Source organism: Amblyomma americanum, chromosome 1, assembly GCF_052857255.1.
Source record: "Amblyomma americanum isolate KBUSLIRL-KWMA chromosome 1, ASM5285725v1, whole genome shotgun sequence".
Taxonomy (NCBI): Eukaryota; Metazoa; Arthropoda; class Arachnida; order Ixodida; family Ixodidae; genus Amblyomma; species Amblyomma americanum.
This window is the reverse complement of record NC_135497.1, coordinates 180,637,272-180,660,162: the sequence shown is the minus strand read 5'-3', so window position 1 is coordinate 180,660,162 and position 22,891 is coordinate 180,637,272. Positions and strand designations below refer to the sequence as shown.

General features: G+C 43.9%; 2 protein-coding genes across 3 annotated transcripts in view; one reads left to right on the top strand and one right to left on the bottom strand.

Annotated features, from left to right (window-relative positions):
* The window catches only part of LOC144114282 (uncharacterized), a 33,609-nt gene extending 28,615 nt beyond the window's left edge, over nt 1-4,994 (bottom strand). Inside the window, exons 1-4 of one of the 2 annotated variants that reach the window (XM_077647906.1) lie at nt 4,839-4,994; nt 4,195-4,387; nt 2,442-2,603; nt 472-679 (exon numbers count right to left, since the gene is read on the bottom strand). In XM_077647906.1, the coding sequence (XP_077504032.1) occupies nt 472-679; nt 2,442-2,603; nt 4,195-4,368 (544 nt within the window). In that variant the 5' untranslated portion in view covers nt 4,369-4,387; nt 4,839-4,994. Of the gene's footprint in view, nt 1-471; nt 680-2,441; nt 2,604-4,194; nt 4,388-4,619; nt 4,794-4,838 lie in introns of those variants that run through there. The other variant, XM_077647904.1, reaches the window with a different exon arrangement.
* A 185-nt stretch (nt 4,995-5,179) lies between these two features.
* Nucleotides 5,180-22,607, top strand: Snx21 (Sorting nexin 21). Its single transcript, XM_077647902.1, is given in 5 exon segments — nt 5,180-5,686; nt 10,278-10,414; nt 15,282-15,663; nt 21,973-22,175; nt 22,177-22,607. Coding segments are annotated over 5 exon segments (1,155 nt in total). The 5' UTR covers nt 5,180-5,544; the 3' UTR covers nt 22,468-22,607.
* Nucleotides 22,608-22,891: the final 284 nt, after the last annotated feature.

Sequence of the window (22,891 nt, the reverse complement as noted above, 5' to 3'; positions counted from 1 at the left end):
AATTTGAAACGTTATAAAACTGGTTTCGATTTCCATTTCAAAACATGCTTCACACAAAAGGTTCAGCAGCAAAATTATGATAGAAAACATCAGTTAAAATACAGAGACACCAGCAATTCAAACCTGCCAAGGTGTAAACAGAAGAAGGCACGCATATTTATACATAAGGGGCTGTCTCCAGTTCTCTACTAGAGCCTGTTTGACATTGCCTATTCGCTACCCCGAACCTATTTGGGAAGGTGTATGAGTACATGAATGCCCTAACGGTTTATGGTTTATAGGGGTTTAACCTCTCAAAGCGACTCAGACTATGAGGAATGCCGTAGTGTAGGGCTCCGGAAATTTCGACCACCTGCGGTTCTTTAACATGCACTGACATCGCACAGTACACGGGCCCCTAGAATTTCGCCTCCATCAGGAATGCCCTACACACAGAGTAAAGTTTGCATGGCCTGCAATCGGAGCGCTCACCAACGTCGCACCAGTGCCTGGCATTGGACGTGTTCTGCCGGTAGGTGTACTTCTGGGCATCTGCCATGGCCTCACAAAGGAAGCCAATGACAAACACAATGGTGCCGGCCATGTCGAGCCGGGTCATGGTGGCATCCGTCAGGGGCTCAGCCTTGCGCGGGGAGTTGACGAAGATGACGGGAAGGCTGACAGTGTACACCCACACTGCCTGCATGAGAGCCTTTTCAGTTGGTCCTGTCAAGCTTGTGTCATGTTCTCATCAAACAGATGGTGGATGTGTCAGCATGCAACTAACCCTCCAAGACTGAAAGCCTTTTCTTTGAAGAAGCTATGCCCTGAAGTATAATAATGAAAATATTGTTGTGCTAGTTATGTGAGGTTTACCATCCCGGAACTGTATGTGAGGTATCAGGCACCATAGCGGAAGGCTTCAGGTTACTTTCTACCACCTGGGGTGCTTTAACGTGCACTGAGATTGCATATCACACAGGCATGTTTTGCAATTCGTCTCCATCGAATTGAAGCTGCCTTATTTGAAATAAATGACAATAATAAAGTGGTCAATGGTTTGAGTACAAGTAACCTCACACTTGACTACTGTATAAAGAAACTGAAATCAAGCGGCCTAATTTATGCCCTGAGCAGAGGTGCCAAGCTTTAAAGCTTTAAATTTGCTAAAGTGTTTCCATGTATTTGGTACTGTCAACTCTGCCAGCTTCACTAAAGTACATTTACAATCAGTAGACACATCATCTGATGGCAGTGAAAGTGAAACACCTGCTCCTGCTACACCTGCTTTAGCTGGTAAGAACAGCAAACCGCTGCACACAGCCTAAAGCCATACAGACGCAGTTTTTGCATGTCAATATTTTTGCCTTGAAAGATCCCTACAAGCATAGCAATCATGAAAATAAATAAACTCAGAAAACATGAGCACAATGTGACAAATTAGAAGCCATTTTTTACCATCAACACCAGCATGCAGCTCCCACATAATGCCACATTACACCCACTGCAGCAATGGTGATCACGTGAACTCAGAAATCTCTGATGTGAGGAGAAGTTTGTCTGCTAGCACTTCCACCACGTGATAACAAGCAGTCTGTCAGTTTTCATGTTACTATTTTTTGAAAGGCGCATCACAATTAATTTTTGCTTGGATTACATATGTCGCTCAATGTTGATTTCCGTGTGGTTGGAAATATCAAAGCTGCTCGTTGACCAATACTGAAAATCATATAAAACTGCATTCTCCACTGAATTTGTGCAACTGAAACTTGCTTGGTGGCATCCGTATGTGCCAAAAAAACAAATTATGTCCCTTGTTGGTATCCAAAATTTTGTGTCTGTAACCCTTCAAAGCACAAATTTCAGGCAGTGCTCAATGCAAAGGCAACTCTGCTAGGCAACCACGAAGTGAAAACAGTTGTAGCACAAGGCATGCATGCAAACTAACTGCAGCAACTGCTGAGTGTGTATGCACTATGAGCATGCACAATTCACAGAAACTTATTAGTGCTGTGGCAAAATCAATGACATGCAATTTTCCTTAATGAAAGGTTCCAAATCTTATCAAAGCACATGAGCGTGTGACACACTAGCACACCAATGTGCACTAAATGGTACTAGGCTGTGTCCGACAGTTCCAGGAGAACCACGTAAGTTAGAATGAAATTAAAGAAAAGTGAACAATTACAGTTAACAGTCACCTGAACAGAGTTGTACTGTGACAAAGGAAAGCTAAACAGCTGTCTAAAATCTTAGTGGTAGGAAGGAAATTCATACTTGTCCAGGGCTTAATCGATGACCACCTAAATAGGGCAGCTGCTCAACCAATGAAGCTTTTAAATGTAGCAGTATCACTGGGCTCAAGAGTATGCTAACTCTAATCACTCCTTTATTAGGACTGCTTTTGGTTTGGAGACCATCTACTGTTTTCCTTTGTCATTATTATTAACAGGATCACTAACCTGAAAAGTCCAAAAGACGGCGAAGCGGACAACATTCTTGCCAACTTCTTGAAACCTTTCATCTCTACCAATTTTGATAATGCGAAAAAGGAGGAAGGTTGACAGCCGCACTCCCCACAAGCAGACAAGACCAGTCACGAGGCATTGCCTGGGGCTGTAAGTCTGAAAAAAGTTCAAGGCACAAACTGGTGAGTGGTGCATTCTTTCCATACTATATATGCATGTGTACCTGAACACAGTGTGGCACAAATATTTTGCACGTATTGAGCATGTGACCTGCTGCCACTGCAAGAACTTGCGCATTCGCAAGAACTTGAGCTAGGACACAGCAAGTGAAACCTGACAGCCACTGCAGGAGTTGTCCAAGATCAAGTGGCCATGCCCACATATATTGCTTGTGTTGCATGTATGCGCAAATATATTACCTGAAAGTCATGTCAGATATTGGCTCTGCTGCTCCGCAGCATACTGTTCACATTATGGCCAATCTTGATGCTCTCAGGAAAAAAGTGCAACTTAGCTCTTTGGGAAACTGATAATCCACATGAAAATGAAGGCACTATTTCCAGCTGGAGAAGCACTTTTCCAGTTGAATTTCCAGCAGGAGTGGCTGGAAGTGCATTTCAACTTCTATAGCTGGAAGTGGAAATTTTCCAGCTGGAGAAAAAGAAATTTTCCAACTGGAAGCAAGAAATATTCGAGCTAGACACGACCTTCAGTTCCATAATCCAGCATGGAAATGAAACATTTTCATCTATCATTATAAACTTCTTTATCTTTTTATTTAGAATGGCAATGGCTAATCATATAAATACTAACATAAATTTTTAAAAATAGAATGTACACTCTAGTATAGTCTACAAATTATTTCTGTAAAGCTGTGAGACTAATTGATCTTACGTAAGCATATGTACCACTGGTCGCATTTTGACAGGTTAGCTTAAATATAAGTGTCGACCAAAAGGGATGTATTTGCATGCAAATACGTACGTAGTACCACCAGATGATGATAGAATAAACCTGTACAACATGCTAAGGATTTCCATCTCCAATATTGTTGCCCAGAATTGAAGAAAAATTGAAAAACTGGTTTTTGGGGAAAGGAAATTGCGCAGTATCTGTCTCGCATCTCTGCGGACACCTGAACCGCGCAGTAAAATTAAGGAAGGGATAAAGGAGGGAGTGAAAGAAGAAAGGAAGAAAGTGGTGCCTGGAGTGCCGTAGTGCAGGTATCCGGAATAATTTAGACCCCCTGGGGATCTTTAACGTGCACTGACATTGCACAGCACACGGGCGCCTTAGCGTTCCGCCTCCATCGAAACGCGGCCGCCGCGGTCGGGTTCGAAACCGGGTACTCTGGATCAGTAGCCGAGCGCCCTTACCACAGCCACAGCGGCGCGTACAAGTGACTGGCAAGAAAAAAAAAAAATACCTGGCTCTCCAGCCACCAGACAGCAACGAGCCTCTGGTTGAACAGTGCAGCGTTCTACGCTGCTTGGACACAGGGACCCCAGCATCATCGGTTCCTTCTAGACTTTATTCGTGGAGCAAACCTTTTCGCATTTCATTCCCTTTATGTCTAGAAACAATAATCATCGCTACAAAAGATGCTGCAAAAATTCGCACAAGAATAATGCGGGTGTTGCATGCAGACAAATATACCTTTATCATTGGGAATGCGATACAAGGAAGACCCGAATAAAGCGTGGAAAGCTTATATGCGCATATATATTATGCATGCGTTCATACATACCTGGGCTAGAAGGAACACCGTTAATGCTAGTATAATAAAGTTGGCACCTCCAGCAAAATCTGTGAGTTTATCAAAATGGAATGTAGCTGCGATGACAAAGAAAATAAACTGCAGTCCGACAGTAACGATGGCAGAGATGGCCAAATGGTCGACGTCAAGTATTTCTACTGCCATCCGTTGGTGTCAGTAATTCCTGGGGGGGAAAAAATGGAAAGAACAGTCAGGCAGGGCACTTACTCACCTGAAAACTTACATCGAGAATCATTTTTTTTTTCAGTCGATTGACATGTCGGAGACAGTTCAATGGCAGTATTCAAGTTAGTGAATGCCCTTGCGTCACAGACCTTTCCAGCAGTGCTCTCGTGAGATGCGGGGAAGTACACACCAGCAAATCTAGATTTTAATCGTTTTCGATGCCTGCTTACCTCTCAGTGTTCATATTTGTGACAGTACGAAGACATCATCGTGTTCGTAAGCCGCGGCGATTTTGTTTCCTGAGCGATAGTGCACAGTTTTCAGCCGCAAAAGAACTTTCAACGCCGGAAGACATGTTTTCAGCACGAGAAGCCTCAATGCGCTGAAAGGCTGCGCATATGTATGCGCAAATAATGCGCAAAGTAAAGGAGAATGTATGTACTACTTACAAGCATCCGCAGATCCGCATCACAATAAACAAGGTACATGCGTCCACAAAAATTCTAATGTGAATTGAATTTGAAATTTTCAATCATCTAGAATTTTTAGTGTTCTGTCGTTTTATTTTCGCTACTGACAGATGACAAGGGTGCCAGAAGGGTGCCGCCCCCCCATGCAGCCCCCGCCCCCTCCTAACTGCTTTGCTTTCTCGGTTTCGTTGTTGTGTTGCTCTGAAAACAAATTTTTGTCGAGTCGACGACTTCATGTAATAATTCTGTGCAATGACACTTTTTAGAGCCATTGGCATTTGAAAGAAAAAATATAGCCTAATGGAATTAGCCGTTTGGCTGAAGACGACGACAGCGCCCTATCATCCGCTGTGTGACAGCGCCAAAGCGCTCGATTGATCAAAATTGGTTAAGAAGATGGCTGTCAGCATAATTCGCTGCGATGTTGGCAAAAAGAAAAAAAAAGTAATGTCTTAAAGAGCGAGACGACGGCACTGGGCTCGCCTCCCAAGTTACAGCTGTTTTCGTTAAGTATTCAGCGCATTCATCGCTGGGTTAACTGAGGCGTGTGCTCTTGCAGCTGCGCTACGCAGAGCTGGCTGTGGCAGGTACTGACTGCTTTGTAGTATTAACAGCAGAAATGTTGTAGTAAGTACGTGATGGTTCCGAAACGACGTGTTATCACGCGCATACGTGCTTAGTAGTTATGACCTCCGAGGAACTGAATTCGTCTCTTTCTGACGACCTGGACGAACTGCGTTGTTCCCAAGTCGTGGGTACCCTTTGCTTTTCCGAGGCTGCCGATGACGCGGGGGAGTGTTTCGTGTCGTCAACTTCGAGAACAATTCGTGAGTGGCTCACATTCTTGCTCTTACCTTACTTCGCATTCTTAGATGCCCATTACGTTTTGTTCAACAGTGAGTATGAGATGTGGAGACCGTTGTCGATAGCAGGCCGGGTATCTTGCGAAAACCACTGCGAGCTGAAAGGGTCGATCGTGCCAAAATTTCAGCGCTGTATTTTGACTTCTAAATCTCTCGGTATAGCTACAAATTCCGAGTTTTGTTGCATAGGATCTGCCCAGTTTTTAGCGCTTAGCCTAATTTGCTTACTAGATAACGTTTCAAGAAAAAGTAGTTTGGAATCTCTAAACTAATCTAGGTGTCCGCGGCTGTTTGATGACCTCGGTTCTTGTCATTCGACCTCACGCGACGCTGCCTCGACGAGGAAGGCAAAATTTGTGAGCTGTCTCTTTGCTTTCATTTTTCGGGATGTTTTCACGAGCAGCTTAAGGGGACAGGGTAAGCCCTATTTTTCCCATGTATTTTAGGGCATGTTTTGGTGCACTTTTACCTGTTTATATAATTTTTATGGTTGCTTTATGCTCTTTTGACTGAACCATAACTATCTAACACAATTAAAACACTAATTTTTGATTTTTTCTCGAGGACAGATTTAAGTACGCTTTTGGCGTTATTTCTGCCTATATATAAAGTGCCCACTTGTCTAATTTTGGTTCAGTATATCCCCACATGCTCATATAAAGCACAGACAAAGAATTGGCCGTGCCTCGTATTGTGTTGAAGATTCTGGTTCCGTCGTAACAAAAAAACTTGTTTTGAGATAATGAGTTTAAAGTAAAAAGTAACTTTATTACCTAGTTTTTCGCTTTGCCAACTTTTGCTGACCAATTTATTGTATAGGCACAACTTCCATAGTCATCATTCAACTTATCTTAGTCTTTTTCTACCAGTCATTTAGTTTCCTCGACTTATTTTTTTTTTTACTTGCTGTGCTGCTCAGCCAGCAGAGGAAACTTGTCACCAGTCAACTTCTCAGCTGGTGGAGAGTGTTACTGCTTCAGGTTAGCCAGAAGGGCTCCAGTACCTTTACTCTTGCTATTTTACCGCCGTCGAATATTGTGAGAGCATATCTGCTGTGCACATCTTTAGTGCCTCTGGTACTAAAGTGGCTTTTCCCCCCAGATGATGTGAATGAAGGACTAAAATGCTACAGCTCCAAGATGATTCCTAAATATGTTTTTACTCCAACTGAACTGAGAAACAACCAGTTCCCATCATGGAATTGTTTCAAATGGCTGATAAGACATTGCCTCTACAAAAAATGTGGCCTGGCCACTCACTTCCTCAGTTTAAAAGCTATTGTTTAAAGAGAAATATACAATGCACGAACAAGTGCGATACTGGAAAAGATTGAGAATAGAATGCTCTACTAAAAATTAATCAAAAGTAAAAATAGAAATTTTTTCGATCTTTTGCTTACCCTGGCCCCTTAAGTTTTTGAGACAGATGAACGGCCGTCGAATAATAATAAAAGAAAGGCCTGAAGGCTGCTGCTGTTTTGTTAGCATTTAGTTTTACTGCCCATATGCCTCATCGTCATGTTTCTGAAGACTTGCTAAATACGCCCTTGGAGACTGAATGTGGGTAGGGGTGCCTTTTCGGAGATTGTGATTATGACAGCTGCAGCATTAATTGCGGATTTTATGATATCATCATAATCATATGTTCACTACGCTTTCTCGAAATTCGGTGCCACCGTCATTGTTTGCAAGTTCTTTTCAGACAGACGTGAATTGATAGCATAACAAAACCACCTCTGTTTTTCTATGAACCAGCCCAAGTGAACCATCCATCAGGGACAAAAATTTATGGTTTTCAGGTGGTTGTGGAAATGCCTACTACTACTACTTCGTCGTTTTGAAAGTTGGACATTGCTGCTTGACTGCTAGCTTATGTTGCTTATGTTGGTTGAATAAAGAAAATAAAGTCCACATCACTAATTAGAATTAGGTCATTATCTGTGAACAGCTTGTGTAGTTTTTTTTTTAGGTGCATGCATTGTGCACTTGATAGTTGTAAACATATCTCCTTTACCCAGCTGTCTTGAATGTAGACTTTGTGTGAAGAAGGCTCTCTTCACACGAGGAAACAGGAAAAAATCGCATGGGGAGAGGTCAGGCTGGTATGGCAGATGGGGAAGTACAGTAATGCTGTGCTTGGCGAGAAATTTTGTCACGCTGAGAGCAGTGTACGGCCTTGCATTATCATGGAGAAGGCTCCATTGTCCACATGCCCATAAGTCAGGGCGACGGCGTCGCAGTGCATCACGCATGTGTTGGAGCACGCGTATACAAAACTCCTGATTCACCGTCTGCCCTTGTGGGACGAACTCGTGGTGCATGACACCTCTGACATCGAAAAAAACTATCAGCATTGTCTTTGTTTTGGTCTTCTGTCGCCGCACCTTTCTCGACGCCGGAGAGTTTGTGGACTGCCATTCGGCGCTCTGCCGCTTTGTTTGAGGATTGTATTGAAAATACCATGTTTCGTCTTCAGCAATGATGCTGTTTACGAATGCAGCATCCTTCTCTGCCTCGGAGGAAATCAGTGCTTACTGATGCCCGCGTGTCCTTCTGGACCTGTGTGAGGGAGTGCGGCACAGTCTGGCATTCAGCTTTCATTTCCCCAAGTTCTTACGCAAAATTTGGTGGCATGTTGTGTTACTAATGTCGAGAGCGTCTGATAGCATGCGGACTGTAATGGTTGCGGTCTTGTTGTACGATTTCCCTGATCTGAGCCTCATTGTTTTCAAAAATTCCATGAGGTTGAAGGGCGCCCCTGCCTTGTGTCGTCTTCCACCGACGTTCTCCCCGAAACGAACTGCTTGCGCCACTCGAAACCTCACACCCGCCATAATGTCTCATTGCCGTAAGCGTCATGAAGGAGCTCATACGTCTGTGTGGCTGTCTTGCCAAGCTTCACACAGAATTTTATGTTTACACGCTGTTCGTGGTGGACACCCGTCTCTCCACATTTACTCACAGTAGAACGCGCAGACGACTAGTGACAACGTATTTTTATACATGCAGGGCTATCTAGCGGCTGCCACAGCAATTAACATAAATAGCTCAGGTTAGTCCGAAAAGATGACGCTACACATACGCACCAACATTTGTTTTGGGGATTCATTTCTGGAGAAGAAAATAAATCAGTCTCAAAAGTTTACGGACAAAGGTTGTATATCAGTTTTTACAATTTCAAAAATGCAGCTACCCTCGGTGCTGTGGCTGAACAAATTTTGGCTATTTCGACGACTTAGTGCACTGGAGGGGTTGCTTTGTTTTCAAGCTTGTCGAAAGTTATGCATTTTACCGCGATGTAGGCAAAATTTGATAAGCTACAGCGCTGAGGGTAATTGCATTTTTGAAATTCTAAAAACCGATATAGATATTACTTGTGGTGGGTTACATGCCTCTCAAGAAATAAGAAGACTAGCAGTAATAGTTAAAAAGTTAACTATTCAGTATTAGTTAACCAGCCTACTGGTTAGTGCGTCAGAGCTGTATCCTGATGCACTACACCTCTGACAGTGCTATGCTGAAAAAAGCGTTTTTCGAATTCAAAAAAGCCCATTTTTAAAAATTGCAGAGCATCTTTGGCAAAACACTCTTTATGTATAAGCATGTCGAATCAAACCTCTTGAGTAGTAGAATAGACAACACTTGTACAGGCATTTCCTGATTACTTTTCACGGTGCCTTTTTTTCTGTCACATGTGCTTATTCTGCTGACCGAGTCTAAATGATAGTGAGATAATTTAGCATACAGCCACTGAAAATTCTAAGTACACTAAGCATTGACCCAATCATGGTCGCCCAATGTTTGACATAAGGTGCATCGTATGTGCTGTTGAAAACTGCTGCTGAATGATAGCACTATCATTGATGGCATCTTGAGCTCTTGAGCTAATTAGATAATTAAATACCTCCATATCAGTGTTAGACTAGTGCTAATGGCATTACTATATTCCACTGCACAGCCAACAAGCAAAACACTAGAGTATTCTTAGTTTGTACTACAGGGCCCCTTTAAGGTGTACTGTTCATCATCTAGTGCCCATTCAGTTACCCACATGGAATCTTTATTTTGCGTTGTTTTGTACCATGCTACCCGTTCATGTTACTTGCATGGAATTTTTTTTTTGTGCATTGTTTCTATTAAATGTATCTCATGCACACGCTGATTTAATTAAGCAATGCCTAATTTGACATATGCCGTCGTGGTGGCACAGTGGTTATGGCGCTTGGCTGCTGACCTAAAAGACGCGGGTTCGTTCCCGTCGCGGTGGTCAAATTTCGATGGAGGCGAAGTTCTAGAGGCTCGTGTACTGTACGATGTTAGTGCATGTTAAAGAACCCCAGGTGATGGAAATTTCCGCACCCTTTCACTATGGCGCCCCTCATAGCCTAAGTCGCTTTTGGACGTTAAAAAGCCCCATGAACAATAAACCAAACCCTAATTTGACATATAATGGTGGTGTTTTGTTAATTTTCCATGCTGTGGACTGTGTAAAAGCATTTTTTTCCAAATATTTTGAACCAAAAATTTTATTTAAAATGTTGTCTCTTGGTTTTTAGGGTCGTGGTCAAAGACTTCACAGACAAATACCTTGATGGCTTCAGCAGGTGATCCTCCTTCCAGGGTTGGGCCACAGCAGGTTGTCTTTGAAATAGTGTCAGCCAAAACAGTTGTTGAAGGACGCAAGAAGTTTGTGGTAAGTGTATATTTTTCTTTGCATTTGTTAAATATAGTTTGTCTTTTATTTTTGTGTTTTTCAGTGCTCTTTGTAGAACATTGTAGTAATGAGTTCCAGCGCCTCACCTAGTGTGCAGCCAGAAAGATCGCATACTGGGTGGGTATATTGTGTGATTGCGTAGCTTGGGTCTAGTTTTGGTGTCATGGTTGTTCCATTGCTGTTTTAAAGGCCTGAGAACATGCGAAAACAAATAACGTCGTAGTACAGTGCACATTACTCTCGTGCAGAGCGCTCAAGCCCTGTGCTGCGAAACAATAGAAAGCGAAATACGACAGTGACTGGTGAGTTTGAGATGAGAAGCTCAGACTCATCTGTGTTGTTGGCCCATGTGACTGTGCTTCATAGCAAACATTTTTTAGAACCTAGCAGCCATGACCAGTCATCGCTTGGTTGCTGTGCAGTGTGCCTCTCAAACAGTCTACACGAGGGTAGTGCGCACTCTACCATATTTACCCCTACCGTATTTATCCAAACATAAGGCATCCACAATTGTAATGTGAGGGTTGGCATTGAGGGTGTAAAACAGCTGAACAAAAAGCACACGAATGTAACACAATGGTCACTTTTGTGGGTGCGAAACAATGGGAAAAATATGTGACTGTAACGTATAGAACAAGGCCGCAGTGTGCTGTAAGTTAGGTTGAAGTTTATGAACAAATGTACACTTAGAACTCGATTTAACGAAGTGAATAACAGCCACAAATTATTTCATTAAATCGGGAAATTCTTAAATTTGAGGAAGGCATTTTTCTGCCCTTTGTAATCTAAAATCGTACTGTAGCGGCACCCAAAATCTACCACGGCATCGTGTTTGCTGATACCCGTGTCTGTGCATATAAAAAAGGCCGCCACCGCCTGGAAGACGTTGAAGTAACGATCGTTAGCTGTTTATTTTACTAGATGAAGAAAGCAAAGAACACGCTGCTCGTCTCGAGAAATGGAATGTAATACCGTTTGAAATGGGGGGGATTGCCACATTGCTTGGCTACGCGTGCACGCACGCCGCCTAGCAATTGCCGCCTAGCGCCATCTATCAGAGAAATTACGATGCACGTCTACCCATTGTCGAGTTGCATCCCTCAAGATACGTCCCAAACGGAATTTGCTTCGTTTGGGGGATCAAGGTGGGCCTAGAATTCGGCTTGCGGTGCGGTATGTTAACGTTTCAATTAGTAATTGCATGTATACAATGTTTACCTATTACTTAATTGTGGTTTTATTTCTATACCACAATCCATAGGGTTTTATTTGCCTACCAAATTCGGTATACAACTGTCCCCGGATGGGTGCCCGTTGTTGTCGGAGTATATATATATAGGGGAACGAATGTATACATGAATAGCAGTCCCGTAATGGTACAGTTTTCCTACCCGTTTTAGGATTTTTTTGGTGACGGGGGGGGGGGGGGGGGGTGGTGGAGGGATGAGAGGGCGCAACCAATTCTAATGGCCCCCATCTTCGATTCGAGAAACCGAAACTATGTCGCCATTTCATCCCCTGACATCATACTCTCATAGTTCCACCTCTATCCACCATATTGGACCATGGTGTCATCATTGGCACGCGGCAGTGGTTGTTTCTACGATACTATTGTAGATGGTGCTACAAGTCTCAATGCGAGATGCGCCGTTTTCTAGTTGCAGTCACAGATGGCGCTTTGATCTCAGGGTGGCAGGAGACCTCACGAAATCTTGAAACGTGATGAGTAGTTGCTGCCACAGATGGCGCTGTGATCAAGGGTAGTAGCAGACCCCAAGAAATCTCGAAACGTGATGAGTAAGAGCTGACGCTCTTAAAAGTTCGTGGAGGTGGCCCGAATTGCTTGTGAATAAAAGCTCCATCTGCTAAAATGGATTCGAGCCCACCATGGGAAGCGCTGCCGACTACTAAGCTCATTGTTCCGTGCTGTGGCGCAGCTTGTAGCCCCGTCAAAATGAAACCTAGGCCGTGACTTGGGCGCCTTGATGTTACTGCTGGCACGCTGCCAACAATCTGTGAGACATCACGGGCAAAATAAGTGAGAAATTGCCTCTATTTTTACTCATTTCTTCCGGGAAAAATATTGTTAAATCGAGCTTAGTGACTAAGTCTTTGTTTAATTATTCCAGGTTATTGAGAACATTGAGCCCTATGGGTACTTTCCGGGGAACAAAAATTTGTTCATTAGATTGGAGACTTCGTAAAATCGGGTTTCATTAGATCGAGTTTTAACTCTACCTCAAAAAATGACCTTCCTGTAGTTCAACTTTGTAGTGAGGTGAGGCCATCTTCACACACCCTAAGGAAATGTAAGACTGATAAGACTGATATGAAGATAAACACTGAGTCCCGCTGCATCGTCACTGTGCCGACCATTATCTTTATAGGCCTCTTAGTAAAAATTAATTCTCCCTGTTGCTCAACCGCTCGTTGAGTCATGCCTCCCGAAAGTTGGTGACTGCTCTCAGCAGCATTAAATGAGTCATTTTCTGACGTGCGGAATCGTCAAAATATAGTGTGACAGCTCGTCAGTTTGATGTTGTCAAAAAGTGTGTCAGATTGCGATAACCGAGGAACGCAGTGTGATCACCTTTCTGCGAGCACTAGCGCCCGTTGTGTCCTCACTTTTTCTTTGTGTTGTCTCAGTGCTTTGGTCTTCGTTCAGATTGTATGTCTGACCAACTGGCCCTTCAGTGTACTTTGTTAGCAGCAGCAACGTCAAGCTTTCCGTGCTCCCGTAGCACACATGAATGGGTTCATTAACATTGAGGGTGTTGGAACTTTTAACTGAGCGAAATGATGAGGGCCTTTACATCCTTCAAATTCAGTGGTGCCGTTTCTTGTGAGGCATTTAGCATAGTGTGTACTGTCACTACTACTGCGTATCGCGTCCCACCAATGCGCATGCGCATATGGCGCCTACGGGCCAGGTGTCGGTACCTGGTGCCATCTGTGCATGTGCAGTGGCGGCTGGCACCTGCATATGCACAGTAAGCGGTATTTGTGACGGCATATGCTATGCTAAAACTCTCTAATGCTCCACTGCTGCTTCAGCATGATGTGCTTTGCTGATCGTCTTGAGTATTTTCTGGTTTATAAGGTGCACCTCTGTGTTTAGGTTGGACCCCCGTGCAGACGGCAGTTTTTCTGAAAATAATTACACATAAGTTGCTAAATGCGCCTGGATATCTTCGGCAGAGTGTGCGAAAAAAAATGCACGCTTCTTGCAGCTGCCGTGAGCCGACAATTCTTGAGCTCGGGCCGATGTGCCTTCTTCCCGTGATTTGCCTTTTTTGTTTGCCTCATAAACTGGTGTAACTGGAGCACTTTTGCTGTTTTGCACCAGTCCCGGATAAATTTTTCGCGCATGTCGAACTGCCTCCCTACTTCCCGGTTCCCATTCTCCAGCGCACATATTCAACGGCAAGTAATTTAAATTTTGCATTGTAGCTCCTTTGTCTTGCAGGCAGCGTCATGTTGACTGTTGAGGAAGAATAACGCACGCAGCATGCAAAGCCAAATGATTGTGGCGCCAAAATCGAAACTCTCGCGAACATAGCTGGACTAGATGGACTGGATGTGGCAGCAGCGCGCGATTCATGCCAGCTCCACTTCTAATCCAGTTGTGGTGAGAGTATGTGGTTCTACCTACCCATTAAATAACATGTTAAAAATTATGATTTTTTTCTTCTTTTACGCATCGATTCTTTTTAGAAATATCTACTGGACACGGCAAAAGGCAGCGTGCGGTGGCACATTTTTTTTTTTTTTTTGCTGTATATAAGTCTCATCGTTGTGTAAGATGCACCAAAGAAAAAGTCGGGAAAAGACCACCACTTATACACCAGAAATTACAGTGTTTTGTTTTCAAACATTTCCAGTGTATCTGTGATATAGTATTTCTAACCCAGCTGTGACCATGTAGAGTTGCTGAATTTTTTGGTACGTTATAGCAAATGTGATGTTCCCTTCAATTATTGACTCCCCTGCCTCTTAACTGGTCACTGGTGGATCATGCATGTATGTGCATTGATAGTTGCATGAAAAGCATTGACTGATTTGATCACATCTCTTTATCTCCGCTGACTGTTTGATGCCAGTCATTTATTTGCTCTCACCATTTGTAAATTTACAGCTTGGCAAACTTTGTGTCAAAATTGAGGGCTAATAATCTCCTGCCTTTGCACTGTTCCTGTCTGGGAGTCTCCATTTGACTTTCACTATGTTTGAAATGACAGAAGAATTGGGAGGTGCCTGTAGGCGACATGAGGGGTGTCCTGTCCTCTCCTTCTTTCCTTCAGATGTCCTCTCTCCTCTCCTCTCCTTTCCTCTCCCGGCTACCTGCCCATGGGAGACAACAGTTCAGCAATGTGGCCTGTGTGGCGAGATGAGTTAGAGGCCTCTGTTCTAAGCTATGTGTTGCTTCTGGAAGAAACTGACAGTTCCATCAGCTAAAAGGAGTCTGTACATCCCCAACCTCAGTGATTGTGTGTAACTTGTGAACAAAATATCCCTTATTTGTCATTGTGACCCCTCTAGTTAGGATGTCTTTATTTGTAGGTACTAGTATGATTTAGGTAACTTTTCAAAACCTTTCTGAATGATTGCAATATTCATATGCAGCAGATTCTCTGTTGTGTCAGCCATGAGGACAGGCACTGTTGTTTGCCAAGTTTCATTTTTCATTTGAGATAGACCTATGAAAGCTAAATGTGCACATATTCCTTGTTGCCAATGGCACATGTAATGTAGTGTGTTGATGGTAGCCCCTGGCTGTAGGGGCTTTCTTGAGTTTTAATGAGTGCTAGACACCTGAGGAGTTGTTCCCTTTTATCATTCCTGCCAGTGCTACACAGTGTTGGTGAAGAAGAGCCCTGGGCTGGAGCGTCTTCCAGGGGTCTTGGAACGTCGCTACTCTGACTTCTCAGCCCTGTTCGCAGGCCTGCGTCGTCGCCACCCATCATGTGTGGCCTTGCGAGACTTCCCATTTCCTCGTAAGGCACTACTGGGCAACTTTACCACTGAAGTGATAACAGAACGCAGTCTGGCCTTTCGCCGCCTGCTGTCCCGTGTTCATGCCTCGCCAGAGTTGCGCCGATCTCCGGAGTTTGCAGAATTCACATGGCGCCGTGAAGTGTGCCGTGCTCATCGACTGATGGCTGCTGGCCAGTTTGAGGATGCCTCTGTTCTCCTCGAAAATGCTTACTCTGTTCAGGAGAAGGTTCTTGGTGAGTAGATCATGCTGTTCTTGTATTGGTCAAGTTTGCCTTGACAAAAATGATGCTCAGACTTTCAATATAGAATGACTACATTACACTAACACGAGTGCAAAGGAGTTAGTTGTGTTGCATAGTCTTTAGTGAGTTCTATATTGTGTAGAAAATGAAATAACCACTGCATCAAGCCAGTTCACAAAACGCTTTGATGTTGTGAGCTGGCTTGTGAAATGCTGCATTTTTTTTTACCTCTATATAAACAACAGAAAAATAACTGCTGTGTAACTTGAAGCCAAGTTGAATGGAATTTTTCTTTCAGTTCAACACCTTGCTTGCAGTCTATTTTTTCATTCACATGCAAGATGATTTGTATGTTCTGATACGACTACCATAGAATATGTATAAGTTATGCTTAGTATAAATATGATTTTTGCCTGGAAATGTAGTGCCTTTGATACTGCAGCGGTGGCCAAGTGGTTGAGCATCCGCCTCGCACGCGGGAGGTGCGGTGTTCGATCCCCAGTGCCGCCGGGTACCCACCGGTGATACAATGGGTACAAGCTTTCCCCTGGTCTGGTGCTCGGCTAATTTAGGGTGAAATGCTTGGAAAATGGTGTCTTCGACCCCACCTTGAGAATTTGAAAATACCTTGTGCCATGGCGCTCTTTGGCCATAGATGCCCTTGCGCCATAAAAATCCATCATCATTAAATCATCATCATGTAGTGCCTTTGAGTACCTGCTGGCTTGACAGATTTTTAATAAATAATATAGGCATGTGCAGATACACCAGGTACTAGTAATGACGTGGACATGTGGCCTTTGACACCATCAGCACTATCATATGGTAGCCATGGGGGTTTTCAGTGAGATTAAAGACGTTCACGGTGGCAGCCAGGCTTTGCTGCTTAGCGTGGAATGTAACGGGACGAAATCTCTGATCTGGTGTGTAAACTGCACTCCATATGGTGCAATAACAAGTATTAATGGCAAACATTTGCATCTCTGGTTGATATGGTTGAGGTCCTAGCAGTGGACAGACATGGCATCTGGCATGGCGTCTGGCATGCCTTGTGTTCTCCTTTCTGTTTTTTGGTGCAGGTTTTACATGGGAATTGGCGTAAGAAATTAAACACGATTCTTGTGCATGTCAGAACAAGTCATGTACAGTTCAACCATGTTATAACGAAGTTGAAGGGGCCTGGTGATTACTTCGTTATAGCCCATGTTAACCAAGCTTCCAAAAGGAATTTTCATTCCTTTGCTGTATCAATTATTTTGTTATAAACCATTTCGTTATAATGAGGTTTGACTACTTATTCGTGATATTTCTTGCAGTCCTGCTGTCAACTGTTTGTTTTTTCAATCACCTATTGTCCTCATCTGTTATGCGGATGCTGTGAGCTCATGGACGGCCTGTTAAATTGTCACAATACCACGAATACATTGGTAAATTTGTGTGAGTCCACTTTAGCGATGCATGCTTCTATCTTGTTTGGAATGAAGATGCTCGAGGTGAATGATTATGAGTTATGTGCTAACGGCTGAAACTTGAACATTCACTGCTTGCAGCCATTTTGGTCTCAAAGGCTTGGCTTTGCAGTAATACCATATTTACACGATTGTAAGTCGGCTCACTTTTGAAAATTTGAAAATCCGAAGTGGGGGGGTCGACTTAGCAATCCAAGCATGACACCATAAATGAAGGCGAGACAATGAGATATCAGGCATGCTACCGCATGGTTGCATTTCTGCTGCAAGGCTCCATTGCATCGCTCTTGGTGCTGCCTTGGGCAGCTGCTATGTCAACACGCAGAACCGGCGTCCCCTCCCCGTGCGGCGGCGATCAATGGCAGCTGTTGAGAAGCAGCAAACCGGCCACCCCCCTGCCCCCCTCCCCCACACGTGGCTGCAGATTGGCGGGCTGCTGACAAGCGGCGGCAGTCCGACAATTGCATTCTCTTTCTGCACTTTCAGCTGCGCACTCTGCGCTCAAGGCAGCATCGATAGTTGATGGAAGGGCCGCTGTTCCAATCGCGGCGGCACCGCCACTTGGAATGCAGCGGCGCCGGGGAGTGTCTGTAGCCGACGGAAGAGCATAAGGGTGTGGTTGCGGGGTAGTTGGTAATAACATTGCTGAAAAGGGAACAGCGCGAACACAGGACGAAGAGAGGAACGTACGACACAGGGCGCTAATTTACAACTGATGTTTATTCGAAAGGTGCACACACATAAATAGTCTCACGGCAAGCTGTCAGCTGAGTCAACGTCGGGGGCGGTGTAAAGGGCGGGATAAAAGCGATAAAATCTTAAAAGCTATAAAAGTTCCAAAGTTTTAACAAGAAACGATGCCCGTGGGAAGGGTGACAAGAGAGAAGCAAGCAACAAGGTGCAGGTGAAGAGCTGATGCCGCTCACGCATAAGTTTCTGTTTGGCTCTGATGCAGTTGACTACTGTCGGCCGCGTTCCACAAGATTTAATGTAGTGCTTCGTCAGTCATTTGTGCTCCGGGTCCGGTAAGCGACCGGCGCTCGTTCACGGCAAAATTCACGATGGCTGTCATTCTTTATGCGAAGAAACGAACAACTGCGCATCGGGCCACAAGTTTGACATTGGCAACGGTCGATACAGGTGTGACAGCTGCAGCGAGGCAAAATTTTCAGCTGTTCCACACGATGTCGTGATGTGGCTGTTTGTGAAGTGGGATTTCGCTGCACAGCGACGTTAGAACGACGTGCTGTGGGACCACAACAGCGATCACAACAGCAGCACTAGTGAGGACAATGGTGCAAGTGTGGACGAGTAGTCCAGTGAATAATACATTTTTGTTCTGGAATGCACCCGTGGGCACGCCCGCGCACGGCAGGCAATAGTGGCCGGCGATAAGTGGTGGCTGCAGGATAATGCTATCGCGTGCTGTTATTAAAGGCAAGTTTAAACGACCTCCAGGTTTTTTTTCTCTGAAATGTGATTGGGGGGGGGGGGGGGGGGGGGGGGGTCGACTTACATTCGAGTCGATTTTTTTCGTCGTGTAAATATGGTAATAGGTGGTAAAAGCCTGTGCCTGTCATGCTGGGAGCATATGTGTGCTTTCAGGCATGGTTTTAATGTGTCATTGCATTGGCTTAGTGAATTTTGGCAGCATGCTGGCTGAATTATATTGCGAGCTGTGCAATCACACGCTGGGGACATCGTGCCATACAAGATCAAAGTGTTCGCGCCCAAGCATGCCAGCTGTAGTGCGCACATGTAATATCGCTGATAACACCAGTGGATACCATGAGGTGATACCGAAGGCAACTGTGGTCATGTATTCATGCTTGTCACTGGCAGTTATGAGAGTTTATGCATTGCACTTCAGAGATTTCTCTCCTACACACAATTGATGTGCAGTGTTGTCATTTGAATTTCTTACCCATATTTTGATTTCATCTAATTTATTTTTAAAGTATTCTGCTTTTCATTACAATTGTGGGCTGTTTATTGCAAAACTTTTTGTTGTGAAATATGTCATTGGCTAATTCATGCAGCTTGCAGCTGCTAGTGTTAGCTCTCATTTGACAGTGTATCACTCTTCAAAAGGATGTATAGTGTTTTTATCCTGTGAAACTACTCCGGTTATGTTTTGGAGATAGAGTAGAACGGCGTTGATATGGCTAAAAGAAATGCAGGAAAAACTTATTACCCAGGAAAAAGTTAAGATCCAAACCACCTAATTTTGAAGAAGGAAACTATAGAATCCAGGGTCTGAACACCTCTCTTTCTAATGCTCGCCGAATTAAGCCCGCATTTGCATTGCTCTTATCACGGAAGAAACTCTGCAACACATTCATTCCGTCAACGGCACTGGTAAAAGTAAGCGTGGTCTTTTAGCCATTATGTAATTACACTATTATTTCGCATTGAACAATACCACAAATTAAAAAAAGATTAGAAACACTCCCCTGTACTACTTGGTTTCGATGACTGTTGGCTTCTGTCGTATGTATGCCATAACGAGCCCCTCATTTCCTTTTTCCTTGTCTGCTCAAAACTAGTTCAGTATCGTGTATATATTAGGCTTGCGTACAAGTCCCATTTGGAAAGACATCATGAGTTTCAAAAACTTGACCTCAGGTTCGTAATAAGTTTGAGAAGAGTTCAGGTACTACTGAATGTTAGATGCGATGGATAGTAGATCTCTGAAAAAATTATAAAGGTGAGGTTAAGGGAGCTTGACAGAACCGATTTTTGGTGTGAGTGTGTGGTTGAACACTTGCAATGACAGCGTAATTTGTGAATTTAGTTCTGCTATTGTGATGCATTAGTGCCTGTGGGAGTGCAGATATTAAATTATTATTTAAGATTGCTATTACTCTTGGGTGTCAGTAATGGTTTTCTGCTCAGTATTGAGGTAAATGGTGTGATTAGGTGCACTGCCAGCTATTTGATGGGCCTTTTGCTTTTTTTCCTCTTCTGTATAATAAACAGCAGAATAAAAAGGTAGCTAAACTTTTTGCTTTATTGAGCGAGTGGTAAAAGGCACAAAAACTGCCAAAAGGTATGTAGCCTACTGGTTCATCTGGTGCCTTGTCTTTATACATTTCTCTCCTGCCTCTTTAGCTGGTTTTACTAATGTCACCCTGCTCAGAATTGTGTGCTTATGCCTGATGGAAATGCCTGATGCTGCTTTCCATTTGCTGGCCTTATTTTATCAATTTCTGCAGACACTGTCATACAGTACAGGCATCTCACAAAGAGAAGGTTAGGCAGTAGAGCGCACACACCAAGGCAAATTTCTAATGTGTAACAAACAGCAATCGGGAAGCCCTGTCCTCTCTCTGCTTTGTACTTGACGTGTTCTACTCTTGTAGTGTGCCTATTGACTGAAATTGCTTACCTTAAACATGGGTGCAACTTCTGACAGGAAGGTCACATCAGGCTGTGAATCTCTGCTATACAGGGTGTTCTAAATTAAGTTTTACAGATTTCTTAAAATTATGCACTGAGCGGTACATGAAATCCACCACTGCACAAAAGTTATGTGGCCAGGGAGAACAAAGTGATATGATAATTGCCACCATAGAGCACCTACTTAACAGAAATGTTAATGATCTTTTCAGCAACTGCAGCTAGCACGAATTTTCATATTGGAAACATAGAGGTGGTCGCATTTCTAGACTACTTCATTTGGTAGAATTCCATGCCTGTTCCGAGATACTCACCTCCAAAGTTTCGGCAGATTTCGTGTAATTACACACGCAGGATGCTGGCAGTCAATGCTAAACTCCTCCCAGGTGTGACGTAGCTGTTGCATCGGGCACCTCTTCCATTTTGATAATCGAAAGTGAAAGGGAAACTATTGTCAGCTTCACTGGTTACTCTAGGCTGTTGGTAGACAAAACGGTGCATCAAGCTGGGAGGAGTTCTGTGTTGATCACAGCTTTGCATGTGCAATTACCCAAATCGAGCTGAACATTTTGACACAAATATCTCGAAACACACGCATGCTAGGAGAGTTCTATACCAAATAGAATTGAGTAGGAATACAATTGCCTCTTAGTTTTTAATATAAACGGGCTGTCTTATTGCAGGCAATAAAATGTTCTTTAATTTATTTTAGTTAATTAGATAACTGATGGTTATAATTATCTCTTTGTGTTATCCTGGCTGCATAACCTAAGTGCAGTGGTGGATTTCACGTACAGCCTTTGTCAGGAGTAAAGAGCCCTGGGGATTTGCTTTAGAGTCATGCAGAGAGGTTTCGCCGGCATTCATGAAAGCCATATATCAGAAGGGGCAGGACCAGAAATCTTACAGTGAGGTGATCTGCAATGCTGGGGATACATTACGAGCCACACAGTGTGGCTCGAAAGCAAACCCCCTGGGCTCCAAACTATTTGCTTTTTTTTTGTGCCAGTTGTCAAGTTTATTTAGTCCACTTTATTGTCCCAAATGCTGTAGTTCTTTCTGCATTTGATGCTTCACTGCACAAGTTTCTGATATTGTGCACAGTATATTGCTGTTCAGAACACGGGGCTTGTTTTAAAGGACCCCGGCAATGCTTCATAGCTCTGTGGTATCATAATTTTTAATGCTCTACTTAAAAAGCAGGGAAACTGGTGTTTCGGTTAGCAATATTTTGGTTGTGTGAGGATTTCATTTTTGGGGTCCAGGCATTATTTATAGTAAAATTTGCTCCTTGGAATGGGAGGCATCAAATCCTGGCAGGAGACCCTGCAACCATGTTTTTCATCCATTTCCATGTGACATGGAGATGGGTGTGGATGCGTAGTATGTGTGATAGGTCCACCTTAATTGATTGCTTGTTGGGGCCCTGCAGGAGATGGCGACCCAGACACGTTCACCACCCTAGCTGTGCTTACAGCTTGCCTCAATGCGGTGGACAATGTAGCTGAGGCACAAAAGTATGCGGAGCTGGCCCTGTCGAAGAGGCTGCCTGGCGGGGAAGCCACCAGTGCCAGTGACCTAGAGGTGCCATTGCTTGTGCTGGCCATTCGGCTCTGGTGGGCAGTGGGAAAGGAGAAAGCGTGAGCTTGAGGAGAGACTGCGCCAAGTGAAGGACACGGGGCTCAACGTGGATGCTCTGCCAACACTGCTTGAGCTGGTGCTCAAGAAGGACAGTGCACCTTGTATTCATCTTAGGTTGGAGTTGGCCACCATCACTTGCTTCTCGCAGGGTGTTACCTGGTGTACCACACCTGTATGGCCGACCTTTGAATGTTTCATCTCTCTTTTTCTGTCACGAATTGGATCTGGCATTTATTTCTTGTGTGCAGTAGATTTGGATTCTTTTGCTGTGGTCACCATATGCTGAGTAGGTGCAGCCGGGCACCAGTTACATCATGTAACCTCTGTGACCTAGAGGGTTGAAGCCTAAGTGAGTGGGACGGTTTTGAAACCTTTGTCAGATTTCAGGCTAGGCATCTACTGAGGAGTAACCATGATGAGAGCTGTGTTCAGTTTGGGATGTGACAAGCAGATTGGACAAGAACTTTTGTGGCTTGGACTATTTCTTCTGTTTTCTGTAATTGCGTCAGTCACATGCATTTGGAACAATTGCTGTAGGGTTGTCCCTGGAATTCTGTATGTGAGAGCCTGTGGGTGCAGTAGGTTATACTCCATACTGCAACTTATAAGGAGGAAAAATCTTTTGCATGTAGGGTACTAGAAGCAGCACAGAATTCAGTGTGTGTCATTATGCACAAGTGTCTAGCTAACCTTCATTCTGTGTGATTCAG